General features: G+C 38.7%; 1 protein-coding gene across 3 annotated transcripts in view; it reads left to right on the top strand.

The window, feature by feature from the left end:
- Positions 1 to 6,202: 6,202 nt before the first annotated feature.
- arid5b (AT-rich interaction domain 5B) overlaps positions 6,203 to 17,604 on the top strand; it is a 119,878-nt gene continuing 108,476 nt past the window's right edge. The window contains exons 1-3 of one of the 3 annotated variants that reach the window (XM_058058363.1): positions 6,203 to 6,312; positions 6,592 to 6,683; positions 6,934 to 7,188. In XM_058058363.1, coding sequence (XP_057914346.1) covers positions 6,663 to 6,683; positions 6,934 to 7,188 — 276 coding nt within the window. In that variant the 5' untranslated portion in view covers positions 6,203 to 6,312; positions 6,592 to 6,662. Of the gene's footprint in view, positions 6,313 to 6,366; positions 6,684 to 6,933; positions 7,189 to 17,604 lie in introns of those variants that run through there. The other 2 variants (XM_058058364.1, XM_058058362.1) reach the window with 2 other exon arrangements.

Below are 17,604 nucleotides of genomic sequence, written 5' to 3'. Positions count from 1 at the left end.
AACATATGGAAGGTCTGCAGGTCTTGGCACCACGAAAGAATTACTGTACATTCACATAGTGCGCATGTTGCTCTGTTTGTAGCTCACCACTCCCACGTGGATGCACATGGCTGACGGAGGTCACATTCAGCTATATAATATAAACGAGGCATCAAGAAAGACCGCTTGTAGCTCAGACAAGCTGGAAACGCATGTATTTATTTAACGGTTAAAAACACTTCATCTTTTGATGTTGTGAGCGTAGCGGAGCATCACACGTATTTATGATCCGCAGCCAACAGCGCTCAGCGGGACGCCCGTGTACAGAAATAACCCCGCAGTTACATATGGAACCTCGGCCCTGATTAAAAGACGTGCTCGTCTCGCTCGTGTAATTGGATTTTTACCACGCTGTCCACTCGGAGGTGGATGCAGAAATGTAACACCGTGTTATAACGACGCAAAGGGGCTAAAATTAGTCAGACCACATTGCTGGGATCTCCGGTTACCCTACGCTTTTAGTAGGCAGGGCGGGTACGGTATTGTGTAGGGATTACAGTCGTACGACCCCTCACACACACACACGAACACACACACACACATACACATGGGTGTAACGTTACTACGTGTAAACCAGGGGTCTCAAACTCAATTTACCTGGGGGCCACTGGAGCTCAGGTCTGGGTGAGACTGGTTTTCAGGTTTTCCAAAAAAAACAAAAACAAAAAATGCATTTATTAAAAACAGAAAAATTTATAAATTTTGCTTTGGTTCCGATTTTCTACAATAAAAGCTCAGATAAAACATTCCACTCTTCTCAAATATCTTACTTTTTATTTTTCTACACAAAATAAGATGAAAAATAAATAAACAAATCAAGAATAAAGAAAATCAATCAATCAGTAATAAATAAATAAATATAATAATAATAATAATAAAACAGCAAATAATAAAAACTTAAGAAACCACATATAGTTGGTGGGTAGACAAATTTTTTTTTTTTTCAGATTAAAATGAACAAAGCATTATTAGAGCCCTGTAGACATGACAAAACACGACTATAGTCACATTTATACTCTTTTTATTTACAACATATTACGCAACTGCAGGGTCTTGAGACACATGCTAACTCGCAAACTAGAGCACTAGCGACCTAAACGGTAGCACTCCAAGTTATTTCCTTTAAACTTAAAAAGCCAAAAACTTACCACTTCCACACGGATAGGGAGGGTAACTATTGACAGTTATTTAATCTTTAACATGAACATTAATCAAACGTAATAATTTTTTCTGGGTACATGATACCATACAGCATCCATATCAAACTTGCGCGGGCCGCACTAACATTAAACTTTCATATCAAGGCGGGGGTCTCAAACACGCGGCCCGCGGGCCAAATGTGGCCCGCGGGCCGCGTGTTTGAGACCCCCGGTGTAGACTAATTCACCTGATGGATGTTTAACGTCTCGTCGCTGATGATAGGAGATCCACTGGGTGCCGCCGGCGCCATTGTGCACCGAGTACAAGAGAAGGGGCGTGCTGGCCTCATTTCTCAACAGGCTCTCTACCTTTTGTCATCCGCACACTTTCATTAATGCCTGGCAGCGTGATTAAAAATGTGTAAGTAGAAGCCGTGTTTGGCCTTGTATGTCGCCGTACGACGCTGCCTCCCCCGCAATCAGCCTGAATAATGACACAGTGAGCTATTACAAGGATGGCTTTTAACATATGACTGATGATGTTTCGGGGAATTGAACCGTTTATTGTTACGAGGGCACATGCATTGGTCTTTACATCATGGGAAATAGCATTTTTTATTAATATGCAATGGTCAATGCGTGCAATAATAATATATTATATCTATGCCGCTTATCTTCATTAGAGTCGCAGGGGTATGCTGGAGCCTATCCCAGCTGTCACAGGGCAAAAGGTGGAGTACAGCCTGGACTGGTGGCCAGCCAATCACAGGGCACATATAGACAAACAACCATTCACACTCACATTCATACCTATATTAACCAAGCTACAGTGTTATTATTATTGTACAGCTAACAAAGAAGTTTGGGTAGTGTTTTAAATCATCAAAATACGGCAAGATACTGCAACTATTACATGTTAGCATTAGTGTACGTGTTAATGCACAGCATGGATATCAAACCATAAAACGTTGTTAGAGGTTCATTGTAGAAATAGGTGTATTCCAATGACAGCATTGTTAGCTAGCTCGTATTAACTTGTTTTCGCATGCGAGATTGCACAGAAAAGGAAAGAAATATGTGTTCATGTTTCACATAAGGATTGTGAATGGTGGGTGAAATAAAAAAAGTGCAGTTCCCCTTTAAGATTATTTATTTTATTTAAAAATGTGCCGCAGGACTGCTTTATTCTTATAATATTCTAACTTTTTTCCCCCAACATATTTTGACTCTATTCCCATAATATCTGAACTTTTTCCCCCAACCAAATTTTCAAATAATTACATTTTTTTGCTTGTAGTATTTTGACTTTATTCTCATAAATTGCAGCTATTTTTAAAATTTGTGCTGTTTTTTTTAAAATTTATATTCCACCTATTTCAACTTCCTTCTTATAAATGTCTAATTTCTGGTAAACTTCTTGATTCATGTGATGTATTCCATTGTAAACTGATAATTCTCATAATTATCATGTTTTTCCGCAACCTAATTTTCCAAAAATTACAACTTTATTTTGTTTCTCATAATATAATAATATAATAATATCCAATCCAATCCAATCCACTTTATTTATATAGCACATTTTATAAACAGAGTTTCCAAAGTGCTGCACAGACGAGTAAAAATAAAAAGTAATAATCCAAAACTAAAAGAGCATTTAAGAAATAAAATAATAAAATAGATATTAAAATATTAAAAACAAGAAACAAAGCAATAAAAGTATAAAAAATAGAACCAATTACAATAAAAACAAAGAACTAAAAGACACAGGACCATACGACTCACTCTGAGTTAAAAGCCAGAGAATAAAAGTGGGTTTTAAGACGAGACTTAAAGCTTTCGATATTGGGGGCCTTTTTTACTTGGGAGGGCAGAGAGTTATATAATAATATAATATAATAATATAATATAATAATATAATAATATAATAATATAATAATATAATAATATAATAATATAATAATATAATAATATAATAATATAATAATATAATAATATAATAATATAATAATATAATAATATAATAATATAATAATATAAAAAAAGATTTTTTGTAACATTTTAAATTCAGGCTACTAAAAGGATGTTATTGTTTATCATATTATTGTGACATTATTTTCATAAAATGATCACTTTTTCTTGTTACTTTACAACTTTATTCTTGTAAAATCGCCGATGATTTGGCCACTTCTAAATTTCTCGGGTTTCTTGTTGAATTTTATTTTTAATATATGCTGCGGGCCACACTTTGGACACCCCTGGTATAGAGTATGATAAAACTAAACAAGATGGCTGGGGTCAAAGGTGGGGTCGCGACAGTACTCTGCTGCTATGCAGGCTTATCTAGCGCATAAAGAAAACGGCTTGTCGTCTTATGTACATAATAGTAAACGTTTTAAGGTCACTCCAGTGAAAAGCACATTAATCATTAAAAGATGTTTGGAGCATCATACACCGTAGGAATAAACCATTTTAGTGGCTTTCCTATTGCTTTGGTGTGGTTAAAAACCAAACCTCAGAGCTCTGTTTCATTTTTTTTTTTAAATCCCAGGTGTTTTTTTTCCAACTATAATAACGCCGCCTGGCTCAGGCCTCCTTGTTATGTGGAATGTAGAACACTCAGGATTTTCATCACGTATCCATTCGTTGTCGGCGTCTACAACGCAACAAACCCGATCCTTTTCTCCGACAATGAGCGTCTTTATTTGCGGCTTTTCCACACTCCTTTGAGTGCTGTCAAGTGATGTTTGTAGCACTTGAAAAAAAAAAAAAAAACCCCAAAATATCTTATTTCAAGCCACAAAATAGAGCACCACAATAAACAGACTTGTTAGCAGTGTATGAGCTGGGCCTGAGGTAAGATTCCCATGTGTGGTTGCGTTTAAAGGGTGCTACTTTCACATTCACACTGGCAGGGATTTCAGCTGCCAAAACATTTATTCCCTTTGCCGTTCCAAATTTTCCCTCACCAGCTCTTTTTCAATCTCCAATAAAGAGACGTGTCCTGGAGGAACGCACTCATCAATATCTGTTTTTTTTTTTTTTTTTAACTGGCTGCTCCCGGGCATCTCTGACAGACAACATGCAAAACACTCGCCCGGGCTGAGATAAGAGCTCGAGTGGTGCCATTGATTAAGCGGAGACTTCATTATAGCGACTGCCATTAACAATGAAGCCCCATTGATTGAGACACTGCTATGTCTGCGAGGGAAATAATGCTAAAGAAAGAGCTTGTTGTTATCCACAGTTTACTCAATTAAAAACATATTTGTACATTATACAAAGCTAGTATGACTAAAGTAGGCTCTAGCTGCTTTATTTGCATAAGAGAGGACATGAGCTGGAGGTAGCTTTGACAACAACACTTTTAAATAAGACTATTTAAATAAAGCAAATTTAAATAAGACTATTCATTTATTGAAAACAAAAAAATGTAAAAAAAAATTTGATTTGGTTCCAATTTTCTACAAGAAAAGCTCTGATAAAACATTCCACCGTTCTCAAATATCTTACTTTTTATTTTTCTACACAAAATAAGATGAAAAATAAATAAACAAATCAAGAATAAAGAAAATCAATCAATCAGGAATAAATAAATAAATATAATAATAATAATAAAACGGCAAATAATAAAAACTTAAGAAACCACATATAGTTGGTGGGTAGACAAATTATTTTTTTCAGATTAAAATGAACAAAGCATTATTAGAGCCCTGTAGACATGACAAAACACGACTATAGTCACATTTATACTCTTTTTATTTACAACATATTGCACAACTGCAGGGTCTTGAGACACATGCTAACTCGCAAACTAGAGAGCTAGCGACCTAAACGGTAGCCTTCAAGTTATTTCCTTTAAACTTAAATAGCCAAAAACTTACCACTTCCACACGGATAGGGAGGATAACTATTAACAGTTATTTAACATGAACATTAATCAAACTTAATAATTTTTTCTGGGTACATGATACCATACAGCATCCATATCAAACTTGCGCGGGCTGCACTAACATTAAACTTTCATATCAAGGTGAGGGCCTCAAACTAGTGTCCTGCGGGCCACATTTGGCCCGCAGGACACCCGCCCCTGATTTAAAGAATAGAAAGTGATAATTGTTTGTTTATTTTGGCCCCAAGGCTCCCCCTACTGGTGTAAAGAGTTACTAGTGCTATGTAAAAATAACACATCTGTGATGTTGGGACACTTCCTGGTTCCAAAATATGATCTACAAATAGATCAAAGTTCATAACATTGGAAGCATCATTTAGATGTGAGAACTTTACGTATTTCATTCATATAATAATAATGATGTCCCCCCCAATGACATGTCAATATTGTATTATATTTTGTTTTGTTTTTTATCTACCTCGCTACCTATGGTATTTATTTCTATCATGTCATGTCATGTCAAGGAGGACATTAAACGGTGTTGCATAATCGGAATTGCCACTGGGCTGTGGAGTGTGGAGAAACGGCGTCGCCTTGTGGACACAAATAGTACTACACAAATAAATGTAAACACATTAACAACTAAACATTATATTACAATAAAAATATGTTTGATTAAAAGAGGAAGCGTACGAAACCAACATATTAACAAGTTATTATGGAAATGTGTACATATATATGAATGATTAATCATGTTATTTAATAACATTACCTTGTGTGTTTTGTATGTCTTTTATTAAGGCTTTGATGGCGCAATATGTGCAAAATATCGCAAATAACCATAGGAGTGTGTGCACAAACGTCATTTTTGACCTATAGGCAATCTATCTTAATTCTTCATAACACTTACTTTTTCTATATTACTTCAAATATGAAGAAAAAATTGTATTTCATGTAAAAAGGGAAAAAGAACCAGAACATGACGGCTCCCTCATTGGCTTTTGAGGAAGCATTTGATGGGCCTATTAACTTTCATGTAACATTGTTTCTTGCAGGCATACACAGCTTGTGTGTGTGTGTATGTGTGTGTGTGTGTGTGTATGTGTGTGTGTGTGATTACTGCGAGAAATGTGCTTTCATACTCAACCTCTTTTACGCAAGTCCTGGAAGACACATATAGCGGCTGGGTTATAAAAAAAACACAACAGCGACCCGGATGACGATTTTGGTATCGGATAAACTGACGTGAGTGATATTTGATGCTTTTAAATGCAACGCCGAGTCGCTTGTAGGGATACATTCGCGATTTATATTGATTTAGGTGCGATATCATTGATAGAAAGGCGATTGCGTTAAGAACAATACTCCAAAGTTGTCAATATTTGCAAAATACCGCTAAGTAATGACTTCCGCATCTCACACGTCTTCAAGTGCATCATATTTGTGTTGAATTTTGTTTTTAAAATGAGGTTATGTATGTAAACACGGGCAATGTTTCGCTATCCTGTTTTGTGTACCTTCCAGGACCTGTGGCAATCCATTCAAGGCAGCAAGTTTGGAGAGCGTGTTGAGTTGAATCGATTCATAACGTCGAGATGGAGCCGAACTCACTCAAGGTAACGTTTGCTCAGCCTCCTCACTTCTTATTTATCTTTTTTTTATTTTAACCACAAAAACACAACTTTGAAGTATTGTCGTATGTTCGGCGTTGACCGCATTTTGTGTGTCAGCCAGTCCTTTTAGCGCCTATAAATAGCGACATTGTTATAGGAAATATACGCCGATAGTGGCAGTTGTTGGATGTTTATTTACCACCAAAAAATGTATTTGATTGTTTACATGTGTTTTTTTAATTTTTCCTCACAGTGGGTGGGCTCGTCTTGCGGTTTACACGGACCATATATATTCTATAAAGCCTTCAAATTCAACCGGGACTCCAAAGCGAGGATCTTGTCCCTGGGAGACTTTTTCTTGGTGCGATGTAAGCCGGAGGAGCCTGTTTGCATAGCGGAGCTGCAGCTTCTCTGGGAGGAAAGGACGAGCAAGCAACTTTTATCCAGCTCTAAACTTTATTTTCTACCAGAGGACACTCCCCAGGGACGGAATGTCTCCCACGGAGAGGTAGGACATATTCATCAAGCTGGTTTAAAAAAAAAAAAAAAAAAAAAACACACACATAAATGTCGCCTTTTCTCCACTTTATTGTCCATGCATGCATGCATGCATGCATGCATAACCCCCCCCTACCCCACCTCCTTCTGTGCAACTCCTCCTCATCCCCTCTTCATTGCATTCCCTGGCATATTTAGTGCATTAATTAGTTGGCTTTGGGATGTGAGCTCTGAGTGTACTTTAGTGTGTGTGCACTTGTCCAGCAGCATGATCAAGCAGATTCATAATAATAAAGAAGCATAATAGAGACTGTCAAATTGTGACATATACATATAAGGCGGAAATGGCACTGTATGCACACACATACACACTTGCTGATTTATTGATAAGGTGATATTATGCACCCCACGCTTGTAATTTTTCATGCTGGCAGTGCAATGCTCTGATTACTCAGCTGGTGCTTATGTTCCTGTACTGTATTTGTGCTTTTTATTTCATGTCTTACTCTACTTTTTTTTTCTGGTTGCTTTTGATTACACACACACACACACACACATACACACATAAAAACAGATTTTCTTGTTGTGTGGCAGCAGAGCACAAAGAAAGCTTGTGTTTGTGCTCCGAGTCTTCCGCTCAAGGTTTACTTACATTCTTTCCTCTTGAGTAATAAGAGTGCCTATCACGTTTCCCTTTCATGAGAAACATGGCTATTTATGGCCCTGCATCTTACACAAGCTATCATCTTTGTCGCTCAAATGCCTATTATGAGCGGGGGTATCATCTCCAGAAGACCCCCCCCATCCCCACTCCCACCCGCCCCCCCTCTATCCCCACTCCCACCATCCTATCCTTCCCTCTAAATGAAAATAACCGCCTTTAACACGCCGCAATTATTTAGTTATCACTCAAAGGCCAACTTGAGCAATATCTTAGCCCTGCCCCCCACCCCCCCTTTTTTTTCCTTTGCAGGCGTTCTTCCCATAGGAAATGCCGCAAATAGAGTTAATCTGTTCCAGGGTCAAACTGTCAACATTGTGACACGTTTACTGCGCGTTCAACATTGTGACCTTTTCAACTTTTTTTTACAAGTGTGAAAATAAGTTAACCACTGTATGTTGGAACTTAAAAAAAAGGATATATAGCCTACTCGGGTTGATATTATTGACTGGAAAACACAATATCAATAGCAATTGTAATATTGTGAGGAAGTCGAATTGTCATAATTGATGAGAATTTCATTTGAGAGAATAACGTTGTGACATAAGGAGGAATAATGTTCACCTCATGAGATCAAACTTTTTATTCCGGAGTCAATGTACGATACATGTAAAGATGAGTAAAAAAAGCAGTAATATTGTAAGCAAACACTTATACTGCACGTATATATATATACTTATTAGGTTGAAATACTGCCCCTTTCCCCCTTTACAAGCATTCTTCCCATAGGAAATGCTACAAATGGAATTAATCTGTTCCAGGGTCAAACTGTCAACATTGTGACACTTAAATGAACTGTCCGTTTCACAATTTGATCTTTTCAACGGCCTTACAAGTGTAAGAATAAGTCAAGCATTGAAACTTAAGAGAGATAAATAGCGTACGTAGCAAATATATTATATAAATATTCGGAGAATATTTTCATAGTGTTGGTGGAATGAATGTGTGGCGTGAATTGGCAGCCATGTTTCCGTCAGGCTACCCCAGGTCACCTGTGCCTACAGATGTAACTCACCATCACCAGTTTGTGTGACTGAATAATGGATTCCATTATTATTAATATAGGATCTAAGTTGTGATTTTGGAGTAAAAGTACATTTAAATGTTATGAGAATGTTGTTTTCTTGGCGTTCCAGATTATGAGGTTTGCGTATTTGGAAGTGAGCCCTGAAAGAAGTTTGGGATGGCTCTAGGCTTCACTAGGCTTCATAGTTTTTTTCTTCCCTGGGTCAAGTTGTATGAGCTGAGTGGGACCAATCACAGCAGAGTGGGCATGTCTGGAGGTGGAGTAAATTAAAACTGAAAAAAATCCAAGGAAATACAGCGGGAATAGGTGCAGATTCTGGAAGATCTTGACAGCTTTCTGTGCGGGTTATTGGGTGTAGCTGCTCTATAGGAGTCAACAACTCGATGCAAACATCCGAAAATGAGCATAATAGGTTATTTAAGAGAACTACTAATGAGAAAAAGTCATAACATTGTGAGCAAGAAGTTTATTCCATGCATATATATGTACTTTTATATTATTATTATTATTATTATATACTTTTAAAGCAATTTTGCACAATTATACTGCAAGATTAAAGCTGTAATTGTATGAGGAAAAATAGTTACAAGAATAAAATCATAACATGGGAGAAAATGATATAATATTATGACATAATATTACATAACATGTAATATTATACCAGAAAGAGAAGCATAATAGGATAAACATACCATACCTGTGATAAGTATCATAGATCGAAGGGAGATAATTGGGTGTGCCTTCTGTTCTGCTGTTGTTATTATTGCTTGTCGCTTTTAGCCTCATTTTACCAAGACAGACAGCACTTTTATGTCATTAAAAAATGATTTGTGTAACAATAACTTGAATACATTTCTGCCTCTATGGTTGCTGTCACATTTTTTCTCTCCACCTTTGCTGTTGGTACATGACTCTTCTGTCTTAGCATTGCTTACATTCCCATCTAAATCTGGAAAATATCCTTGTATCTCTGCTCTGTCAAGGAAATATTTTCTCTTTGGACTCAATCAAAGCAAACACAATCATCCCGTTAGTGAAATTGATGACAGGGCAGAAAAAAAAGGAAGAAAATCATATCTTACTGAGCCAAAAAAGCAATTTCCTCCCCCTTATTTTCTTTTGCATGAATTATGCAGCAGCTTGCATCACATCGGCGCTTGCAAACAGCACTTTGAAGACTTGCATAGAGGGTGGGTTGGGGAGGGAAGGGGGGGGGGGGGGCATGATATTTTGTTTTGCGGATGATGCGTTCAAGTGCAACACATTTGCTCTGCACTGTACATTACAAGAGAGGGGAGATAGGAGGGTAGAGGGTGGGGGCAACTGGTCCTGACAAGCTTCCAGTCCGTTTTTATGACCTTCGCTGAGCACATTCTCGCTGACTTTGCCCCGCGACGCTAATCTGTGCCGCATGAGTCAGCGAGGAACGTTTACAGATGCAACATATAATCCAAAAAAACAAAACATTAGCGCAAAAAAAGGGGAGGGGGGTTGAAACCCAGCCTTACACAGAGATATTAAATGTATGCCTGTGTGGGAAAATGTAAACACAAGTTACATTTTTAGCCACAGTGAGCGTGGGGGGGGGTGTTATGCGTTTATGAATCCCCCCCCCCCCCTCCATTAGTTACATTCTCTGCCGGACTGGCTCATGAGGGCAGATTAATGGCCGCCGGGTCATTCGGAACTGTAAATCTGTAACCCGGGCCCGTCTGAGAGCGAGCGCTTCAGATTAGCCCAGTGACCCCCACGCAGATATGAACTTTGCTTCTCCCGGGAAGCATCGAAGCATTCACTGCAACTCCGCCGGTAATTTGAGGCGCATGACACACATTCTTGCGTCGGCGTTTTGTAAACACACAACCGCTCTTGTCATGTTGCTGCATTTTTTGAAACGATCTCCATCTTGTAAACGGCGATTATCCCAACGCCGAAGCGCCCGTGCGGTTCTTTCATTGCATCAAATCAGCCTTTTTATTGAAGCAGCTCGCCAGAATTGGATTACCGATTCAGTGGCGCCCTCTGTGTGCCCGGCTGTGATGTCATTTCCTGCTTGTTTCTCTGCTATTTGTTTGCCTCTCGACAACCCCTCTCCCGCCTCCTGTTTTGGCGTGTTCTTTGCCGTGCTGTGCACTGACAAGAGGCGCCAACCCGTGACCCACTGTGCTTGTTTTTTTTCTGCCGGGGGGGTCGGAGGTCAATTCCTTTTAAAGGCAGCTAGTGTTAAATCCGGCTGGCCAGGGCCGGAGCTAAGAAATAATGGTTTACTCAAGCAATGGTGGTGTCCGCTACAAAGGATTATTGTGAGAATGCAGTCACTGTAATACCGTGTGGGTATAAAGTTGTAATATTAGTCCAAAATATTGTTATATTATATTATATTAAGATATTGAAAGACAAGTTATATGTAGTATTGTGATCACTAAGTGTCAATGTTGCACTGAGAAGACATGGTGTTATATTAGATTATCTTAACACTGCATAGAATCAGCCATGGCATGTCCAGGACAACACAGTGAAAAGAAGCAACCCTCCCATTCCATGTGGAAGTGGTACATTTTTGGCTGCTTTCTTTGTCCTTCTGCCCTAATCTGTTTGAAAACATTTTAAGTTTAGTGTACATAAATTGGAGGCTAACTAGTTAGCTTGCTAGCATGCTATGATTAAAGCTGTGGCTGTCTCCCGTGTCCCTGCAGTGATCCTGTAGCCTGCGCATTACAGTTGAGCAATGTGTTGTAAATAGGAGTGTAGAAGTGACTGTCGTGTTGTTTCATGTCTTTAGGGCTATGGGGGGGGGGGGAGTCATCCTCCCATGTTGTGTGGAAGTGGTGTTTGTTTTGTCTTCTTGTTTTGTCTTCTTTTTGAACAGGGGTCACCAAGATAGTCCCCCACGGCTACAGAGGCACCTGCTAGCCTGCTTTCATTATTCAGCTTGTCAGTAAATAGTGTGAGAATACTAGAAAGCTAAGCTAAGAAAATAAATGTGGGAAAAGAAAGAGTAACTCTTGGCCATTTTCATTTTGTAAAAGTACTCACAAGAAGTAAATTGGGCACCGCTGGTTGAGAATAAGTCAATTGGAGTTGCTCACTAGTTAGCTCGGTGGCTTGCTATGCTAGCGAGAGCTGTCTATTGTGTCCCTGCAGTGATCCCATAGCCTGAGCAATGTGGTGTAAACAATAACAGTGTAACTATAGGGGTGTTATCTCATGTCTGGAGGGCTCTATGCAGGATTTCTAGGTTTTCTAATTAAAAAAATATACAGTTTATTAATATTGACTCCTATTGGCAGCAATTCTTGTTGTGTGTGTGGAAACAATTAACTGCTAGCTAAATGATGGACGACTGTACTAATGAACAATAATAATAATATACTGTTTCAACTATAAAACAAAGCTGATATGCAAGCTGTGTTTCATTGAAATATTCACAACCTTTGTTTGTAAAGGCCCCCGAATCCTTTGATTTTTGATAATAATAATCATTTATATGTTAAAAAAAATGAAAGAGTAAGAGTAAAGTTTATTTAAAAAATTTAATTGGATGAGAATAAAGAAGGAGCAAAGTTAAAATAAGTAAATAAATGATTTAAATGTTACCAGCTGGGAGGAAAACATCAAAACATAATCATTGTATTAGGATCATAAATACAAATGCTGTAATAGTACGGAAAATAAGTGGCGATATCATGCAAAAAAAGTAATATTTGACATGAATTTTGACATCACTCCAACTTGTTTGACTCATGCACCTTTCCCGTAATGTTACATCTCTCTTCCTCTTGTTTTTTTTCCTTATCAACATGACCCCAATACTCTTTTTTTTTTTTTTTTGTCCTTGCTGTGCCTGACAAACAGATCTGGAGGCAAGCATTGATGTATTTAATCTGAGTTAACTATTAAGTCCATATGTGGAGGAAGCTGTTATGTTTCATTGTATGGCGGGGCCCGGCGGGGACTGGCGGGCCATGTTTACCCCCACCGGTTGAGCCCCGCTCGCTCTTTAAACAGGCTTTGTGTGGAGTTGCTCAGCCATTATGGCAAACCCCTCCACTGGGGCCTCCTCGCTATTTGTCTGCCTGCTAACTGCCAGCGACTGAACATTGACGTGGGTTTAAAACTCAACCAGTGACACCTTGCTTTCTGAATGCGCTCCACTCCATATTAAGAAACATATTACTGAAAGGGAAAGAAATATGTGTTCATTTTCACATCAGGATTGGGAATTATGGGTAGAAATTCCCCCAAAAAATTGTAGTTGCCCTTTAAGGGAAGCCGAAACATCTTTGCAGGGGCCCCAGTGATTATTTGTCTAATGATGATACAACTTTGGGGATGTTTGTAGTACATGATGATTTTGACCTTTATCATTTGGCTGGTGAGCGTTTAAGTCCGATAATTAACAGTATCGATAATTATCAGCATAAAAATGCAATATCTGTATCATATTTGTTTTTCCCCCATCATGAAAAACAATATAAAAAATGCTGTACACAACACATGAGTGGTGCGTCGATCATGAACGAATGGGTCAAAAGAACTGGTTCTTTTTTTGTGAATGGAAGGAATGAGGTCACCGCCCTCAAAATACCCGTACAGTCCGTTCAGTTGCAAATGCTTTTTTTTTATTGGCTGGAGAGTCGGTTCATCATTCGGTGTCAGTGACCTCGTTCATTCCGTTCACAAAAAAAAAAGAAACAGTTCTTTTGACCCATTCGTTCATGATCGACACACCACTAATGTGTTGTGTACAGCATTTTTTATATATTGTTTTTCATGTTTCAAGTTGTATCATCAGTTCTTTTGACCCGTTCGTTCATGACCAACACACCACTAGTCATCACGTGTTGTTGCGCTGTTGAGTCGGAACGAACGTGAACATGAGTGAACGAACTGACTCGACACGGCTGATCGGGTTTATGCACAGGGAGAGATCACAGGCTAACGACCAATTGACCGAAATGAACAAAATGAACGGATCTTTTGAATGAACCGGAATGATCCGCTTCACTGAAATGATCGGTTTTGCCCACCACTACAGCAGATGTTCATTCCATCACAGGAGAGATGTCATGTTACACATATTGGTATTGGTATCGGTATCGGTATCAGCAATATCGTTTTTTGGCAATAAAGCCAATATCGGCCATCCCTAATTGCAAAGACGTTTTAATGCGTGCAAGCACATAGTTTAGTTCCGAATATGAAAATTATAAATAATTAATGGTGTTATATTTGTATTATATTTATATTTCACCCACGAGGACCAATCAGCTGGAGTTTTATTGATCAACCAATGAGCGGACAGGATGCTAATCAGTACGCTATACTGATCTCCCGGTGCTATCTGACATTTCTAAAAAAAGAATACAGAGACATAAAGAAAAAACGATACCTGAGTAAACATGGCGGGTACGTTTACATTCATGTATACCGACCTTTACAGTATGTACGTTTATATTCAATACTAGCAAGATCCGCTATTAGCAAGACAGCTAGAACCGTGAACTATGAACACGTCAGCGTGTAGCTGGTCACAGCCGCTCGCTTGAACTCGAACTGATACTTCCCTGAAACATATCTACATATATTCTGCTACTGGTTACTAAAGAACGGGGAAAAGTTAGAAAAAAAAACTTTATTTTCTGATGAAAGGAGAGTTTAATATTTGTTGTGGTAGTTAGAATATTCTGTGTGCCTTGAAAAATCAGTCCAAAATGGGGTTGTTTTTTTTTTAAATGTAGGGCATATCAATAATTGGACGATGCCTGCTGGAATACATGATGGTTGTTTTTTTTTTCCTGTTATTTTTCTTGTATGGGATCTGATTGGATGCTGCAGGTGTAGCCAACGTTGCAGCCCCGCCGGGTGTATTCTCGGATTGTGTTAAGTTAATGCGCTGTTATAATCACCTTTGATTTCTTCTGACCTCTCACACACACACACGCACGCACACACACACACACACACACGCACGGTGACAAGCTAGGAGTGCAGCAGTAGGCTGGTATTGATTGCTGTGGAAAACACTTTGGCGTCCATCCAGGGTGCGTTTCTTCACAACATGGCAGTAGTCCATGCGTGTGCTCCAGAAGCCAGCTTGTAGGCAAATTAGATTGTATTCATTTGCTGCTTCTTTGATTTTTTCCTGAGGGGGTGTGTGTATTGGGGGTGGGGGTGGGGTGGGGTTGGGTTTGAATCCCTGAATGACTAATTCGAGCATGTGGGACATACAGTACATACATACAAGCCGAGCTAAGTGGCTTAGCCGTGCAGCGTTTTGATGGATAAGGTGCCGGTGATGAATAAATGGGTGTAAATGTGATACGACACGGTACAAGTCGCTCGCTTGTCATGTGTGTGTGTGTGTGTGTGTATATTATAGCACAACATCTCCTCACGCATGCGACAATGGCAGGAATTTTCGAGGTGGCGGGGCGCTTGGTTAATGTGCACGCCTGCGCCGCAGAACAAGTCATTAACTCAGAGCGCTGCCCTCAAGTGAATTCCTCGCCATTGCTGAAATAGCATGTAAATTATTACCAGCTTTTTAGGATGGGGGTAATTTAAACCTTTTTCCAATGGAATACACTCCACTTCAAAGGCTATAAAAATATGAACTCTTGCTTTTGGTTGCTTTCATCCCCCCCACACACACCCCCCGCCCGCCTTTTCTCCACACTTTTTGTCTTTCACAATCTTCTAATTCTTTTATTTTTTCTTCTAATGATACGTTCCTGCAGCCTCAGCTTTTGTCAACACTGGCAGGACTTTTCCATGTTGCTTTCTTTTTTTTTTTCACATCACCACTGACTCGAGGCTTTTTAGATTGTTCGGGCAAAGCAAAAAAAGCCATAAATACAAGCAAAAAGATGTAAAAATATGAGGAAAAACGTGACATTTTACTAGGCGGATAGTGGGCGGATCGTAAAAAAAAAAAAAACTAAAAATAATATTTGAAAATGTCGGCTTCTACACTGAGACTGCTGATTTTACTCATTTAGTTATTAGCTATTAATTAACTTTTCATATTATGTGTTTATTATGCCTACAGACTGATTTAGACACAACCTGTATTACAAAAATTGTAATGGAATGTGGAAAAAAAATCATATACAGTAACCTCCTCGTTTATTGTGGTTAATTTGTTTAGAAATGTCATATTGTCATAATTAGAGCATAGAAAACTTTGCTATGACCTTCTAAATATGGCTTTTAACATTATTAGAGCCCACTAGACATGTAATAACACCCCTATAGGCAACTTTACACTCATATTACCCAGTATAAGACTATATCAGACAATATAGGAAAAAATAAGACATATTAGACATAAATAAGACTCATACGATGGCATTGGCATTTTTTCTGATCAGTATACTTCCTGCGATGGCTTTTGCCTCAATGTAATATTTCTGCCACCTAGCGACTAGAGTAGATGACTTGAATGTGTCTTCCGAATGCTTCGTATTTGTATTTTTGTTTAATTAGCCATTTTTATGCTTGAAAGTTTACTTATAGTTTATTTGATTAAAAATGCACATTTTGGACTAAAAGACTTTAGGAATAGGAATGAATTTATTTGAAAAACTGACGGAGTTAAGCAGCGGAATTTGGACCATGAAGTGGCGAGGAAAAGGTTGCACCATCAGAACTGAGTTATATATTTATTTATGATAAAAAATGCTATATTACGGGAAGAAAGTTGTAATATGTAAGGGAAAAACTTGTTATACTACAAGAACAAAGTTGTCATTTTATGATTTAAAAAAAAGCCCCTCGGCACGGCGGCCTAGTGGTTAGCGCGCAGACCTCACAGCTAGGAGACAATGGTTCAATTCCACCCTCGACCATCTCTGTGTGGAGTTTGCATGTTCTCCCCACATTCCAAAAACATGCTAGGCTAATTTGCGACTTCAAATTGTCCATAGGTATGAATGTGAGTGTGAATGGTTGTTTGTCTATATGTGCCCTGTGATTGGCTGGCGACCAGTCCAGGGTGTACCCCGCCGCTCGCCCGAAGACAGCTGGGATAGGCTCCAGCACCCCCGCGACCCTCGTGAGGAAAAAGCGGTAGAAAATGAATGAATGAATGAATAAAAAAAGCCCCTGACATTCCCAGAGTAATTTTTGATATGTCACTTGTTTATGTTGTAAAAAAGTCCAAATATAAAAGTCCTGATATGCAAAAAAGATGTTATGTCAATAAAGTTGTGTTCCACTGACTAGCCAACAACATGACTCCACGAGCTGGCAGCCTCTGTGGATCGTTATTATAAGAAACTCTCCTTTTTTATTTTCACATTAGTCTTTCTTGGAAATCAGCGCTTTTAAAACTCCGGGCGGCTACAAAGCTGCTGCAGAGATTCCAAGAAGGCTGACACAGCATTTTTTTTTTTTTTTTTTTAATGCAGCGTCACCCAACCAGGATGGATGCCTCACTCTGTTTGACAAAGCCTTTGAAAAGTTGGAGCCGTATTTCCCCCCTCTTTGCTTCTTGTGTCTTTGAAAGGGAAGTTCATACATCAGCCTGTAAGAGCAATCTCCTAATGGAATCAGTGAATAAAAGATGAGTTCAATGCCCCTGCAGATAATACAGCAACTTCTATGCATATGAATAAACTGCATGCATTAAGTCCCGCTGCACAACATTACATGTCGTCATTTTCACCTTTTTTTTT

The sequence above is a fragment of the Doryrhamphus excisus genome, chromosome 20 (assembly GCF_030265055.1).
Source record: "Doryrhamphus excisus isolate RoL2022-K1 chromosome 20, RoL_Dexc_1.0, whole genome shotgun sequence".
Classification (NCBI taxonomy): Eukaryota; Metazoa; Chordata; class Actinopteri; order Syngnathiformes; family Syngnathidae; genus Doryrhamphus; species Doryrhamphus excisus.
This window is presented reverse-complemented; position numbering and strand designations above follow the sequence as displayed.